Consider the following 16,047-nt stretch of genomic DNA (forward strand, 5'->3'; position numbering starts at 1 on the left):
TTTCACTTTTCACTTGCATGCATTGGAGAAGGAAATGGCAACCCACTCCAGTGTTCTTGCCTGGAGAAGCCCAGGGACGGGGGAGCCTGGTGGGCTGTCATCTCTGGGGTCGCACAGAGTTGGACATGACTGAAGCGACTTAGCAGCAGCAGAGGTCCATGCCTGTATCTTAATCATTCTTCTTTCCTCATGTATTTATCACCATGAGCCCAGTATTCAATACTTTTTTAATGACTGTGTGGTTGCCACATGCAGATGAACAGTATGAAAAACTTACCTAGTGATACTCCTACTTTTGAATGGTGGAATAAGTATTAGTTGTGTGAGAACTTTCTGCTTTTCTATAATAGGTGTTCTGGGAACTTTGAACAACTGGTTTTCCTAAAATTTACAAATGAGGAAACCTCAAACATGATTCTGTGATAACATTTAAAACTACCTTAGGAAATATTTTCTTTTCTTAATAAAAATAGCAAGTCCTTGGCTGGTTTTTCAAAGTGTATAGATACTTGATAAGTAAATAGGAAAAGAATTTTAGATATGCAAGATATTGCCATACTTCTCTAGTTTGGGAAAGTCAAAAGAGGGAGAAGATACATAAATACAGTAGAGAATTTTAGAAAGTTTTACTGAAATAAACAATAACGGCTCTGAACATTTGTGTGTTACTATGGCTTGTTCATTATATTTTCCAAAACTTCATTTGGTCTGTTTAAGAAGCCTATGAAATAGAGTTTTTGCAGCTAGGGAAATTATATCTTAGACCAGTTAGGTGATTTGTCCAGAGTCCAAACAGCTCATAAGTAATGAACTGGAACCTCGACGGTTTTCTGACTCTTTGGCCAGTACTTAAATGTTCAGTAAGCAAGTACATAATTAATGTATGTTAACTAGCACGTCGTACCTGAAGGCATCTGTGAATAGGTGGTTCACACTGAAGACGTCCTCCTTAAACCACCAACACATTTACTGCCTAGACTGCTCATTTGCTGCAAGTTTTATTTTAAAAAATGGTTTTTCTATTTATAAAAGTAACACAGGTTTTGAGTAGAAAATTTTAAAATGATCATTGGCTCCACGAATATTCTGTGACCATAGATAGCACTCCTCCATAGACTTCTGTGCTTTTCGGAAATACTCTATGCTGTTCAAATGTTTCAAATGAGATTACAAAGAACATCTTCATTGCTTAAGTTTTTGTTTTAAAAAATTAGTATGCAACTATTTCCCATGTTGTTAAATGTCATTATACTATTTCAACAGCTTCATAATATTAAATTTTCTGAATAATGTCTATTAAGGACTCGGGGTCACTTTCTGTGTTCGGTTATTAGAAACAACACTGAAGAACATCTTTGCTAACTACCTCGTAGTATAGATCATATTTTTTTTTAGAGTAAAAGCCCAGCAATATAATTACTGGGTTAAAACGGTATATAAAATTCTTGACTATGACCAAGTAGCCCAGTAGCTTATCTTATTTAATTTGTTTTGTGTTCAAATGCCATTTTTTTTACACGTTTGCTAATCCCTGGCCTTTTAAAAATCTTCACTAAAATGATAGTCAAAAATAGTATATTATTAAAGATACATGCCACCCCTATGTTCGTAGCAGCAGTTCACAATATTCAAGACATGGAAACAACCTAAATGTCCATTGACAGATGAATGGATAAAGAAGATGGGCTGTGTGTGTGTGTGTGTATACATACATACATACATATATATGTATGTATGTATATAGAGAGATGGTGATGGACAGGGAAACCTGGCATGCTACAGTCCATGAGGTCACAAAGAGTTGGATACAACTGAGCAACTGAACTGAATACACACACACACACACACACACACACACACACACACACACACACGTACGTATAATGGAATACTACTTAACCATAAAATAGAGTGAAATAATGCCATTTGCAGCAACATGGACAGACATAGAGATTATACTAAGGGATGTAAGTCAGAAAGAGAAAGACAATCATATGATTTATATGTGGAATCTAAAATATGACACAAATGAACCTACCTACGAAACAGGAACAGACTCACAGACATAGAGCAGACTTGCGGTTGCCAAGGGGAATGTGGGGTGAGCGAGCTATCGATTGAGAGTTTGGGATTAGCACATGGAAACTGTTTATATAGAATGAGTGAACAACAAGGTCCGACTGTATAGCACAGGGAACTATATTCAATATCCTGAGATAAACCATAATAGAAAAGAATATAAAGAAGGTATGTATATATATAAAACTGAGTCACTTTGCTGTGCAGCAAAAATTAACCCAACATTGTAAATAAATTATACTTCAATAAAAAAAACACAGTATATTGTTGCTTTACATGATTAAACAAAAAGATGGTAAATCTGTTGAAGGAGAAAACTAAGATTTGCTTTTTGGTTTGAATCCTGCACAACTCTGCTGTTTGTTTTTTAGTACAGAGACATTCGACAAATAGAATATTACCTACACAGCACGAGTTCCTCTCTGATCTTTGTTTTATCAAATACTCTAAGTGCTTCCATTTACTCTTCTGTGAAATAAAATAATCAGCTTTTTCCATGGGCCATTCAGATAACAAGTACCAGTTGGAAAGCATCTTGAACTTTTGGAAGCAGCATCATAGTTTTTGAGCTAGCAGGAATTTTAAAGATCATCTGATCTGATCCCACTACTTTACAATAAGCATATTTAATGTAAAGATGTGAAAATTCTATGCATTTTACCAATTGAAATGGAAAGCTAAGTATCTGATATTTTTACACAAATACATAATTTCATCCATAGTTTGAGTTTCTCATGTCCTTAGAAATTTAAACCTCTTTACTTATGAATTCTCAGTTGTATAGTGATACTAAAATTGTCAGCCGTTTTATGAAACCAGAATTTTAGCTATTTCAATTTATTCTGGTTTCAAGATAAACCAAATTCATTTCTATGAACCCCAGCTCTGCTTTATCTAAATAATAATTTCCTATAGACATATTACTCGACATGACTTAGTCACCCATGTTTCTTTTCATTTTGTTTTAGGTAGCAGTTTTACAACATCATCAGGATTATATACAGGAAATAATTCACTCACAAATTCCTCTGGATTTAACAGCTCACAGCAGGTAATTTTAAAAGCCAGGTTGACTTCTGAAATTAAAAAAAAAGTGCAGTAGATGATTTTCTTATATGAAGAAAATTGAGAGCTTTCTTAAGCGTTCTGATAGATTTTTTTGCTCTTGAAAAAATGTCTTTAGCAGTCCTATATGGTGAGTCATTTGGTTTTCAAATTGGTTAAATTTTACCTAATAATGCAACCTGAAACAGAAGAAATACAAAGAGGGAATCCAATCTTACCTAAAATTGGTTTGCATGTCTGCGCATTTCAGTCAGTGTGTGCTTGTGTGTTCCTTTGTGAATTCAGAGAAGACAGAGATGCAAACGTATTTACGGTTATACTCTGAAATGTAAGAAGGCAGCAGCTGTGTTCTGACTGGTTGTTCTTGTGTGGTTTAATTTGGTAGGACTATCCATCTTATCCCAGTTTCGGCCAGGGTCAGTATGCACAGTATTATAACAGCTCACCGTATCCAGCACATTACATGACGAGTAGCAACAGCAGCCCAGCAACGCCATCCACAAATGCCACTTACCAGCTTCAGGAGCCACCATCCGGCATTACCAGCCAAGCAGTCACAGATCCCGCAGCAGGTAATTACTTGCCTTTATTAGTCCTGCAGGCTGTATTTCTGATGGTTTAAATGCATTTTTCTACAGTCATATATTCATGATAATGGTTGCACACTTTTGGCAAGTTTTAGCAAGGCCTTTAGTCAAGCAGCATGATTGTGACATTAATTTTATTTTTACTTATTTGCTTAAAAGCTTTCATATGAAGTTATAAACTTGAAAATTGCATGAAATAAGATGAGATATGATCTCATGTAAAAATACATGAGATTTAGTTGTACATGTACTCCATTTTCAGGGTATATATGTAGCTTTTTGGATGTATAATTATAAATATTTAGCTAGGATGCTTAACTATAACTTTAACTAAAGTGTTGACATATGAATATAAATGACATCATCTTGAATTTAATGTTTATCATCATGAACTAGTTAATGTTTTTCAAAAAATCAAATAGCCTCTAAGGATCAATCATGGAAGATAGTGATTCTTTTGGCCTACCCTTTCCCACTCATGACCTACTGTGAATTTTATAACAATGTTTCTGAGAGTGGGCATTTTTTGTACTTCACAATATTTGGTTGTTGTTCAATCACTAAGTCGTGTCCCACTCTTTGCAACCCCATGGACTGCCGCATGCTAGGCTTCCCTGTCCTTCACTGTCTCCCAGAGTTTGCTCAAACTCATGTCCATTGAGTCAGTGATGCCATTTAACCATCTCATCCTGTGTTATCCCCTTCTCCTGCCCCCAATCTTTCCCAGCATCAAAGTCTTTTCCAATGAGTTGGCTCTCTGCTTCAGGTGCCCAAAATACTGGAACTTCAGCATCAGTCCTTCCAATCAATATTCAGGGTTGATTTCCTTTAGGATTGACTGGTTTGATCTCCTTGCTGTCCCAGGGAGTCTCAAGAGTCTTCTCCAGCACCACAGTTTATTTTATTTTTTTTAAATTTACTTTAATTGGAGGCTAATAACTTTACAGTGTTGTAGTGGGTTTTGCCATACATGGACATGAATCAGCCATGGGTGTACATGTGTTCCCCATCCTGAACCCCCTCCCACATCCCTGCCCATCCCATCCCTTAGGGTCATCCCAGTGCACCAGCCCTGAGCACCTTGTCTCATACATCGAACCTGGACTGGTGATCTGTTTCACATATGATAATATACATGTTTCAGTGCTATTCTCTCAAATCATCCCACCCTCACCTTCTCCCACAGAGTCCAAAAGACTGTTCTATACATCTGTGTCTCTTTCGTTGTCTCGCATATAGGGTCATCGTTACCATCTTTCTAAATTCCATATATATGCTTTAGTATACTGTATTGGTGTTTTTCATTCTTACTTCACTCTGTATAATAGGCTCCAGTTTCATCCACCTCATTAGAAATGATTCAGATGTATTCTTTTTAATGGCTAAGTAATATTCCACTGTGTATATGTACCACAAATTTCTTATCCATTCGTCTGCCAGTGGGCATCTAGGTTGCTTCCATGTCCTGGCTATTATAAACAGTGCTGTGATGAACACTGGGTTACACATGTCTCTTTCAATTCTGGTTTCCTCGGTGTGTATGCCCAGCAGTGAGATTGCTGGGTCATATGGCAGTTGTATTTCCAGTTTTTTAAGGAATCTCCACACTGTTCTCCATAGTGGCTGTACTAGTTTGCATTCCCACCAACAGTGTAAGAGGGTTCCCTTTTCTCCACACCCTCTCCAGCATTTATTGTTTGTAGACTTTTGGATAGCAGCCATTCTGACTGGCGTGAGATGGTACCTCATGTGGTTTTGATTTGCATTTCTCTGATAATGAGTGATGTTGAGCATCATTTCATGTGTTTGTTAGCCATCTGTATGTCTTCTTTGGAGAAATGTCTATTTAGTTCTTTGGCCCATTTTTTGATTGGGTCATTTATTTTTCTGGAATTGAGCTGTAGGAGTTGCTTGTATATTTTTGAGATTAATTGTCAGTTGTTTCGTTTGCTATTATTTTCTGCCATTCTGAAGGCTGTCTTTTCACCTTGCTTATAGTTTCCTTCATTGTGCAAAAGCTTTTAAGTTTAATTAGGTCCCATTTGTTTATTTTTGCTTTTACTTCCATTACTCTGGGAGGTGGGTCATAGAGGATCCTGCTGTGATTTATATCAGAGTGTTTTGCCTGTTTTCCTCTAGGTGTTTTATAGTTTCTGGTCTTACGTTTAGATCTTTAATCCATTTTGAGTTTATTTTTCTGTATGGTGTTAGAAAGTGTTCTAGTTTCATTCTTTTACAAGTGGTTGACCAGTTTCCCCAGCACCACTTGTTAAAGAGATTGTCTTTTTTACATTGTATATTCTTGCCTCTTTTGTCAAAGATAAGGTGTCCATAGGTGCGTGGATATATCTCTGTGCTCTCTATTTTAGCACCACAGTTTAAAAGCATCAATTTCTTTGGCACTCCGCCTTCTTTATGGTCCACCTCTCACATCTGTACATGACTACTAGAAAAACCATAACTTTGACTAGATGGACCTTTGAAAGCAAAGTGATGTTTCTGTTTTTTAATATGCTATCTAGGCTTGTCATAGCTTTTCTTAAGGAGCAAGTGTACATTTGATGGGCCCTTTTAAATGAAACTCTATCTCCAGGAGTCTGTCTACTATGTCTTTAATACTTCTTCCCCTCCATTAATTTTTTTCTGGAACTCTGAACAGTGTATGCTTAATTTTCTGAGTTGGCCTCCACCTGGGTTTCTTACATATCCTCTTGTACTTCTTGCATTCTTAACTTTTTAAAATGTCTGTCTGACTGGCTGGCTGTACCAGATCTTAGTTGCAGCACACCGGATCTTTTAGTTGTGCGTGTCAACTTTTGGTTGCAGCATGTGAGATCCAGTTCCCTGACCAGGAATTGAACCCAGGCTCCCTGCATTGGGAGTGCAGAGTCTTAACCACTCTACCACCACTGAAGTCCTGCATCCTTAACTTTTTAAAAATATAATCTTTTCTTTCATAGATTAGAAGTGAACTATTATCCTTAAAGAAGCCGTGAGTTTTTTCCCTTTGCCTTTTACTCCTAAAGCCAGAGCCCAGTCAGTCATATTAAAATGGTCTTACATCGTAACTCACTTCTATGACGTGATCAGAGTGTTAATTCTCAGTGGTTATCCCAAATCTATGGGGAGAAAAAACTTTTATGTGATAGATGCTGATTTAAATTTTGACTGTAGGTTTACCTTGTAAATCTTAGCAGATGATCCTCCTTAAAACTCCTTTAAGTGTTTAATCATTCTACTTTTTCTCTTAAATGGGTGTAGACACTGTTTTGTTCAAGAGTAGGAAGTTAAATCATTCTTAATCTTGTATTCCAGCTAACTATAAATACAGTTTCTGCTGTATATCTCAACTCTAGACATGTTTATCTTGATTATCATATTCCAGTTACCTTTATTTAAGAAAAAAATGAGTTTTTATCTTATGACATGGCTTATATGTGGAAACTTAAGAAAAAAATCCAGATGAACTTATTTCCAGATCAGAAAGAGACTCACAGACATAGAAAAGAAACTTATGGTTACCAGAGCGTGAAGTGGAGGTTGGAGAAGTAAGAAATTAGGAGGCTGGGATTAACACTATATATAGTAGATAATTAATAAGGACCGATTTATTGCAAAGCACAGAAAACTATACTCAATATTTTGTAATAACTTATAAGGGAAGAGAATCTGAAGAAGAATATATATATATATATATAAAATATATAAGACATATATAAATAAGATGGAATCACTGTGCTAAATATATACATATATGTGTGTGTGTATATAATCTACTACTGAATCACTGTGCTGTACACCTGCAACTAACATTATATTGTCAATGGACTATACTTCAGTTTTAAAAAGTAGCTTGATATAATATTCACTGAGTTCACATATATAAAAACAGTATTCATAGAACCTCATATATGTATTTTTCTGCATTTTAATTAGATTTCACATCTATATAACCACACTTAAGTAAACTTTGTTATAAAAGGAATTGAATGTCTGGTAGAAGTTACTGTAGAACTTTCCTGTCTCTCCTTGTCACATTGACTTCATGTAGGTATCAAGAGGAGAGATAATGGTTTGTTGAAATTTAGAAATAACTTGTGTTTTTACATAAATCTTCTGGGTCATGAGAGGTTCTTGAGGACCAAAAGGAACTTTGAAATGAGGACAGATATGTGAATGTGAAACAGAAAAACTCTTTAGGGTCTGTGGAATAAGATACTGAGAAAAGGAGACAGCTGAATAATTTTACTTAATTAATGACATTTTGGTTGTGAAGAGCACAGTATAAAACAAACTGAAGACTTAATAATGTTTCTTAAATTAAGTTTGATTAGAGCTTTATAAGAAGGCCATTTGGACATATCATAAAACTTGATGTCTGAAACTTAACATTGTTCTAAGTGAATTTTGTTTATAAAAGGGATTCCATGTGAAAGAGTGGGGATTAGTGGGCACCAAGCCACACCAGATGGGAAAAAGTGTGAAATTATAATTTTTGAAAAGTATATATAATTTTATTTTAAGATTAAATGATTTATTTTAGGTTTTATTTGAATGTATGCTTAGTGTTCTAGGTACTTATTTCAATTTCAGTATCTTTGTTGCTATAGAATAGGAATGAATTGAAGTGGAGAAAAATATTTTTCAGATTTTTTTAATATTCAGCAGTTCCCACTAAAAATGTGTGTGTAGTGGATCAACCTTTATTGTGTTACATAGTGAGTTCAGTGAGTTTACACATTGAAAAAGAAATGTGGATTACTTTAAGAATTCAAGGAAATTTTCATCTTTTTTTTAAACATCTGTAGTAAGACTGTGAATTCAGCCTAAGTTGTTTGGCATTCACTTTACTTTCTTACTAGTCATATAGAACATTATGTATGACAAGAGAGTGTTGATGATAAAGTCTATAAAAATCATTAAGCTAAAGAATTATAAGAATGATTTATTACATATACCGTAACATTTTTGTTTTGAGATTGAAACAGTAGTTAAAATAACATGTTTATTTTTGTTGAAATTATTTCAGGTGTTTTTTTTCCTATTAATAGTCTATTTGGTTTAAAGTCAGTATTTTGCAATACTGGAAAGTTAAATTTTAGTCATTATCTCATGTATAACTAAGTTTCTGCCTTTCAGTTTCATGGAATTACACAGAACAGATGAATCCACAATCCATGAGTTCTTCCATACTTTATGATATCCGTTCTTTATTGTTCATAGAATTGTTGTATCATAATGGACAAATAAGATGACCTTGTAAGGGCTTTTTTCAATATGAATAGGTAAGGACTCATTTTTTCAGTTGAGGAGTTTATATTTTTATTGTTTTTTTTGGCTATGCCTCATGACTTATGGGATCTTAGTTCCCCAATCATGGATTGAAACTGTAAATGGAAGCATGGAGTCCTAACCACTGGACAGCCAGGGAATTCGCAGGACTCATTTATTTTTAATTCTACATTTTAAAATGTATATGCACGATAGTAATCTTTCAAGTCTATGATATTATGCAGTATTTGTTACAAATATGTACTTCCTTATGAATCTTAAGCTCATAAGTTATTTAATATGTTTGTAGTTAAATATTGAAAGCTGTATCCTCCTTTAAGTAGACATATGTCATACATTAAAAATAACATAATTTGAATGTGAAAGCATAATTTCAAGTTTTAAAAACTAAAACCAGTACCTTTGCATTCATTTTAAAAAGAGGAATTTGTTAGTCATTCATTGACAGTCTTAAAAAAATTTATATAATTTGGAGATAGGTAAGAATCCATGTACCTTGAGAAGTATAGTGAAATTGATCATTCAACACAATTTTAATTAACTTACTGAATTCATAAAAATTGTGCCTACTCTTCAACTAGCAATGCCAGCCTTCCCACTCCCAACTGAAAGATATCTTGGTTGCTTCCAATTTTGGCAATTATAAATAAAACTACTATAAGCATTCATGTAGGTTTTTATATGGACATAAGTTTTCAACTCGTCTCGGAAAATTCCTGAGTCTGATGGCTAGATTGTATGGTTAAGAGTATGTTTAGTTTTATAAGAAGCTGCCAAAATGTCTTTCAAAGTGGCTGTACCATTTTGCATTTCTACCAGCACAAATGAGAGTTCTTTTCGCTCCACATCTTTACTAGCATTTGGTTTGTCAGCTTTCAGCTTTGGGCCATTCTGATAGGTGTGTTCTGCTATCTAATTGTTTTAATTTGCACTTTCCTAATGAAATATGATGTTGAGTATATCTTTTCGTATAATCATTTGCCTTCTGTGTATCTTCTTTGATGAGGTATCTGTTCAGATCTTTTGCCCACTTTTTAATCAGGTCGTTTTGTTATTGAGTTTTAAAAGTTATTTGTATATTTCAGATATGTCCTTTGTAACATGTACTTTTGCAAATACTTTCTCCTGGTCTATATATTGTCTTTTTATTCTTAGCATTATCTTTTGCAGAGCAGAGGTTTTTAATTTGTTTTTTTTTTTCCTTTCATGGAACATCATTTGGTTTAGTATCTGAAGACTCATTGCCAAACTCTAGGTTTTCTCTTATGTTATGATCTATAAAGTTTGTGGGCATGGAGTTGTTCAGAATATTCTTTTATTATCCTTTTAATGTCCATAGAATTGCTAGTGATGGACCCCTCTTTTATTTCTGGTATTAGAAATTTGTGTCTTCTCTCTTTTTTGTCTCGGTTGACCCAACTAGAAATTTATTAATTTTTTGGTTTTTTCAAAGAGCCAACTTTTCAGTTCAGTTCAGTTGCTCAGGTGTGTCCGATTCTTTGCAACCCCATGGACTGCAGCATGCCAGGCTTCCCTGTCCATCACCAATTCCTGGAGCTTGCTCAAACTCATGTCCATCAAATCAGCGATGCCATCCAACCATCTCATCCTGTGTCATCCCCTTCTCCTCCTCTCGCCAGCTTTTAGTTTTATTGATTTTTCTCTATTGTTTTCCTATTTTCAGTTTTACTGACTTCTAGGATTTTTAGGATTTCTTCTGCTTTTGATTTAATTTGCCCCTCTTTCTACTTTTCTAAGGCTTGAAGTTTAGATAATTGATTTTAAATCTTTCTTCTTTCCTAACATACACATTTAATACTGTGAAGTTCCCTTTAAATACTGCTTTTGTTGCATCCCACAATATTTGATAGGTTTTTTCTATTTTCATTTAGTTCAGAATATTTTTATTTTCACTATCAAACCTTACCTTCTAAAGAGACATATATTTTATATACACTTTACTGGAGAAAAATCTTAGAAATTTGATAGTGCACAGTATATATCATTTATTACAGCCATCCAGTTATTCACATCTTCCCAATTAGATAGAGAATGTGTTTTGTTTCTGAGAGAAGGGTATTACATAATACATTGACATTCTATTATCTACTATAAGAAAATTTTGGTCAGAGTGAACTCTGCTCAAATATAATACTGTAAAATAACATCAAAATTAAATCCAATATTACTTTATTTCTTAAATCATGGCTTTCATTTTAAATACCTTTTAAAATGTTAAAAGAACATGTTTTTATTTTTAAAACAATTTTTCTTTGCAAAATTAATGATTTTTCTTCTGTGTTTAAAAACATACAGAGTAAGAAAAAAGAAAAGGACATTTTAGGATGTTTTCCTTTCATACTAACATCTACGCTCTCATACTATCATCTCTTAGCCACTGAAATAAAAAGAATATTTTCTTTCCTTGAACTGAACCCTGAAATCTTAAGTCATATTGTTACCAACATAACTGAATACATTTTTTAAAAAATGAGATAAAGATAATTTAACCACTTTGAGAGTCATTCACGAAGAGACTTTTGAAATTGACTTTTCTAAAAAGAAAAGCCATTCTTTAAAAAATGTTTTTATTATATGACTCATATATGTATAAATATGAGTACTCATTTGTAATCTAATTACTGTGCTATTAGTTAATTAAATTGGCTTGAAAACATTATTCTTGTCCATAAAGTCTTAGAACATCTCACAATTATTATGATGGTGAGTATAATAATAATACATAGTAAAAGTATAATTACTGTGTTTAGAGCTTTACAACGTATTACTTGTAGTCTTATAAACATACCCATGAAGTCAGTACTATTTGTTTCCATTTTACAGGTGAGGAAAATGGGCATGTAACTCTTGAATACTGAAGTTGATCAGGAATTTTGAAGCCAAGTTCTTATGAAAGGGCTGTTCACCTGTAACATTGTATTTTTAGGGTAGTACAAAGCAATCAGAGAGAGATAAAACTAAATGATAAATAATCATTTTAGGTCAAATGGAAATAAAAGCTAATTATGTATTTATGAATTTTAGCATGGATCACATAGAGAAGTTCCTTTTTCAAAGGATTTGTTCATTTGAATTTCTTACAAAAACCTTAATTTTGATATCTACCTTTTCATGCTTTGAGTGCATGCAGACAATTTACTGGTTAAGGTGATGTACAGGAATCTTGCCAATATTGAATTTCAAGTGACAGAGGAAAAATCAGTATAAGAGGGAATTCAATATGCATGGGAAACGATTTGTTCCCTCTGCTTCTTTGATCCTTGCCAAGGCCTAGAAAGTAGAGCAAAGCTCATGAAAAACAGGGGGACATTCTTGTGCAAAGTGGCAGGAGAGCTCTGAACTCTAACAGGAGTTCGGTGAGATGGGATGAGAACCTAAACTGCCGGCCGTGTTCCCAGTGAATGCAGGGAACGCTATGAATGCCACATCTACATTACCTATATTTTGCTGCATGAACTGTTTTGCAAAACTTGAGGCCATATTTGCTCCTTTCCACAGATGCCTCCTGGACTTCGGAAGGGTTTGCAGTTTGTTCAGCTCAAAAAGCAACTATTTCAACAAAATTTGAACTAGCATTTTGGAAACATTGTCAGCAAAACAAATATTTGTATCTAAAATAGCCAGGCTATTAAGATGTGAGGAAACAAAACAGATGTTTGGGGCTCCTGTGCTTGGTTGTCTTGATGGCATTTATTTGTCATCTACCACCCCCCTGCCCCCGACCCCAGGAATGTGTGGTGTTAACCTTATTGAGATTATAAAATTCACTTTTTAAAAAAATCTTGCCAGGAATGTTGTCAGTGGCCGTACCTTTGAATTTTAGACTTGTTTCTAGGAAGTGAAAAATCCAGTGTTTCCACATTCACCCATGTCCTCATAACTAGTTTGACTAATTTTTTCAGTTAGCTGCATGAAATCAGGATGCCTTAGAGTCAGTTTTAGTACACCTGGATTCCAATATGTCATTCTTTCTTATATTTATACATAATGGATAATTGGTACAAAAATAATAAAGATCAGAAAGCATATATTATTGAGCTAATTAGTTTACATATCTCCCAGGCATTTATCATGTCATCTTCTTTTGTAGCTAAGTGAGTCATTATTTCTGTAAAGTCTTAAGTATCCTTTGTGACCAACACAGATCAATATAATAAGTTCCCTTGTTTAAGTTGAAGGACATCAGCATTTACAGATTAAAAATTTTTTTAATTTTATTTCTAGTTTTGTTTTTAATTGGAGGATAATTGCCTTGCAATGTTGTGTTGGTTTCTGCCATACATCACCATGAATCAGCCATAGGTATACATATGTGCCCTCCTTCTTGAACCTCCCTCACACCTCCCAGCCCATCCCACCCCTCCAGGTTGTCACAGAGCACTGGGTTGAGCTCCCTGCATCATACACCAAATTCCCACTAGCTAGCTATTTTATATATGATAATGTACCTGTTTCAATGCTACTCTGAATCCTTTTCACCTTCTCATTCCCCCTGCTGTGTGTACAACTCTATTCTCTATCTCTGCTTTTCTCTATTACTATCCTGCCAACAGGTTCATCAGTACCATTTTTCTAGATTCCATATATATGTGTTAATGTGCTATATTAGTGTTTCTCTTTTTTACTTCACTGTGTATAACAGGCTCTAGGTTCATCCACCTCACTAGAACTGACTCAAATTCATTCTTTTTTATGGCTAATATTCCACTGTATATATGTACACAACTTCTTTATCCTTTCATATAGATTAAATTTTTAAATTGGAGATGGTTGAGGAAAGGACATAGAAAGTTGTATGTGTTTCCCATCTCTCCACTTCATTTAATTGGGATTGGATGGCTTAATGGATGAGTTTGGGATTAACTTTTGAATAGAGGTGATATTAGAGAAGGCAATGGCACCCCACTCCAGTACTCTTTCCTGGAAAATCCCATGGATGGAGGAGCCTGGTGGGCTGCAGTCCATGGGGTCGCTGAGGGTCGGACACGACTGAGCGACTTCACTTTCACTTTTCACTTTCATGCATTGGAGAAGGAAATGGCAACCCACTCCAGTGTTCTTGCCTGGAGAATCCCAGGGACGGGGGAACCTGGTGGGCTGCTGTCTATGGGGTCGCACAGAGTCAGACACGACTGAAGCGACTTAGCAGTAGCAGCAGAGGTGATATTGATGATTAATGGCTATCAATTTTATTTCTAGCTTCATAGTCAAAATAAATTTAACTTTAATGAATATCTTTAAAATGTACTGAATAATAATAAATGAGCGTGGACAAAATTACAAAGGTCCACAAGGGTTTACAGAAAAGAATAAAACCGCCTTCATCTTCCCTACCCTTAGTTTCTTCCAGCAGAGCTTCTTGTGTCTCCTAGCGATACACTTTGTTTCTATAAATGTAGACATAGCACGTACCCTGAGCACTTCTTTTTTCTTATTCAAGTATGTATACTTTTCATTAGTTTTCTTTTTCCTTAAAGATATTCTGTGCCCTACATTTTTATTTTAGTAATATGCAGAGAAATATTCAATATATAGCTTTGCTGATTTTTATATTTCATACGCCAGTATAATGATGGCCCCAAGTGGCGCTAGTGGTAAAGAACCCACCTGCCAATGCCGGACACATAAGAGACACAGGTTCGATCCCTGGGTCAGGAAGATCCCCTGGAGGAGAGCACAGCAACCCACTCCAGTATTCTTGCCTGGAGAATCCCATGGACAGAGGAGTCTGGTGCTCTATAGTCCATAGGGTCGCAGGGAGTCGGACACGACTGAAGTGACTTAAAACACACCCGTAACAATGGCACGTGCATTTTGAGCACTTACCATGTACCAAGCGTCATTCCAAGCACTGTTCGTGTATGAACTTAGTTCATTTCCATCAGGCCCAGGGGAGTAGGCAGTGGCATCATCACCCACATTGTATTGACAGGGAAGCTAAGGAGAGGTCAGCTGCAGCACTGAATTTAACTTTATGGGGAGGGAGGAGGGAGGAGGGTTCAGGATGGGGAACACATGTATACCTGTGGCAGATTCATTTTGATGTTTGGCAAAACTAATACAATTATGTAAAGTTTAAAAAAAAAAAAAAAAAAAAAGTTTGGCTTCAAACTTGTGTCCTTAATCAGGAAAGCATGCTGCTTCTTGAAACCACTGAGTCTGAGATTTCAAGCAAGCAGAAAAATGCAAATAAATGTAAACAGAATCATAAAAGGTAGTAGCTATATGGCGTTCATTTTCTTTAATCAGTCATAGCCTGTATGAGCATAATCACTCAACAAAAGCATCTATTAGAAGGTATTCAGTTTAAATATATGTTCACCGTTTGAATGAACTCTATGTGCTGATAAAATCACATAGGTCTGTCTGAAATCATAGGGGCAGTGGTATACAGTATATCAAAGGGGATGTTGTACTGTGTTTCCTGAATTTCTAGGCTCTTAAATGATCCACAACCAAATGTACACTTTCTCTCTTACCTTCCACTTCCCTAAATCTGCTCTCTCTCCCACTCCCTGTTTATCCTGTTTAATAATTACTGCCGTGGACCTGCTTAGGAAACAGTTTTCACAACATCCCTTAACCCTTTCCCTGCAAATGACTTCACTCTCTACCTTACCAACTCTTTTTGTTTTTTTTGGTCCACTCACAGGTCATGGTTGATGAGCACTAAGTATAGGGATGGTAATACTCTTGTCTCAAGGGAAGCTCTGCATTTTAAAGTGAATGGAAAAAAGAAGAGCAGGCAATCTTAATCCAGTACAATCACCTTCCAGCACATTTGAAACTATTTCTTTTGCCCCTTCAGAAACTCTATAAAATTAAAATTGCATTTTCTTTAGAGCCATTATTTAAAACAAATTTTTGTATTTTTCACTTTAACATAACTGCCGATATCTGGGTACAGTTTTCTGATGTTTTATGTTGTGTGTGTGCGGTTTTCACCGGGACTGTTGATTAGACTTGATGGTCATGGTTTGGTTTGGAACTCATGGCTACTATG

At 35.2% G+C, this 16,047-nt stretch overlaps 1 protein-coding gene across 13 annotated transcripts in view; it reads left to right on the top strand.

Annotated features, from left to right (window-relative positions):
• The window catches only part of EYA1 (EYA transcriptional coactivator and phosphatase 1), a 187,490-nt gene that overhangs the window by 66,825 nt on the left and 104,618 nt on the right, over window positions 1–16,047 (top strand). For all 13 annotated transcript variants that reach the window (XM_044928690.2, XM_044928691.2, XM_044928692.2 and 10 more), the window contains exons 8-9: window positions 3,048–3,130; window positions 3,530–3,716. In XM_044928690.2, coding sequence (XP_044784625.2) covers window positions 3,048–3,130; window positions 3,530–3,716 — 270 coding nt within the window. The remainder of the gene's footprint in view (window positions 1–3,047; window positions 3,131–3,529; window positions 3,717–16,047) is intronic.

Source organism: Bubalus bubalis, chromosome 15 (assembly GCF_019923935.1).
Source record: "Bubalus bubalis isolate 160015118507 breed Murrah chromosome 15, NDDB_SH_1, whole genome shotgun sequence".
Taxonomy (NCBI): domain Eukaryota; kingdom Metazoa; phylum Chordata; class Mammalia; order Artiodactyla; family Bovidae; genus Bubalus; species Bubalus bubalis.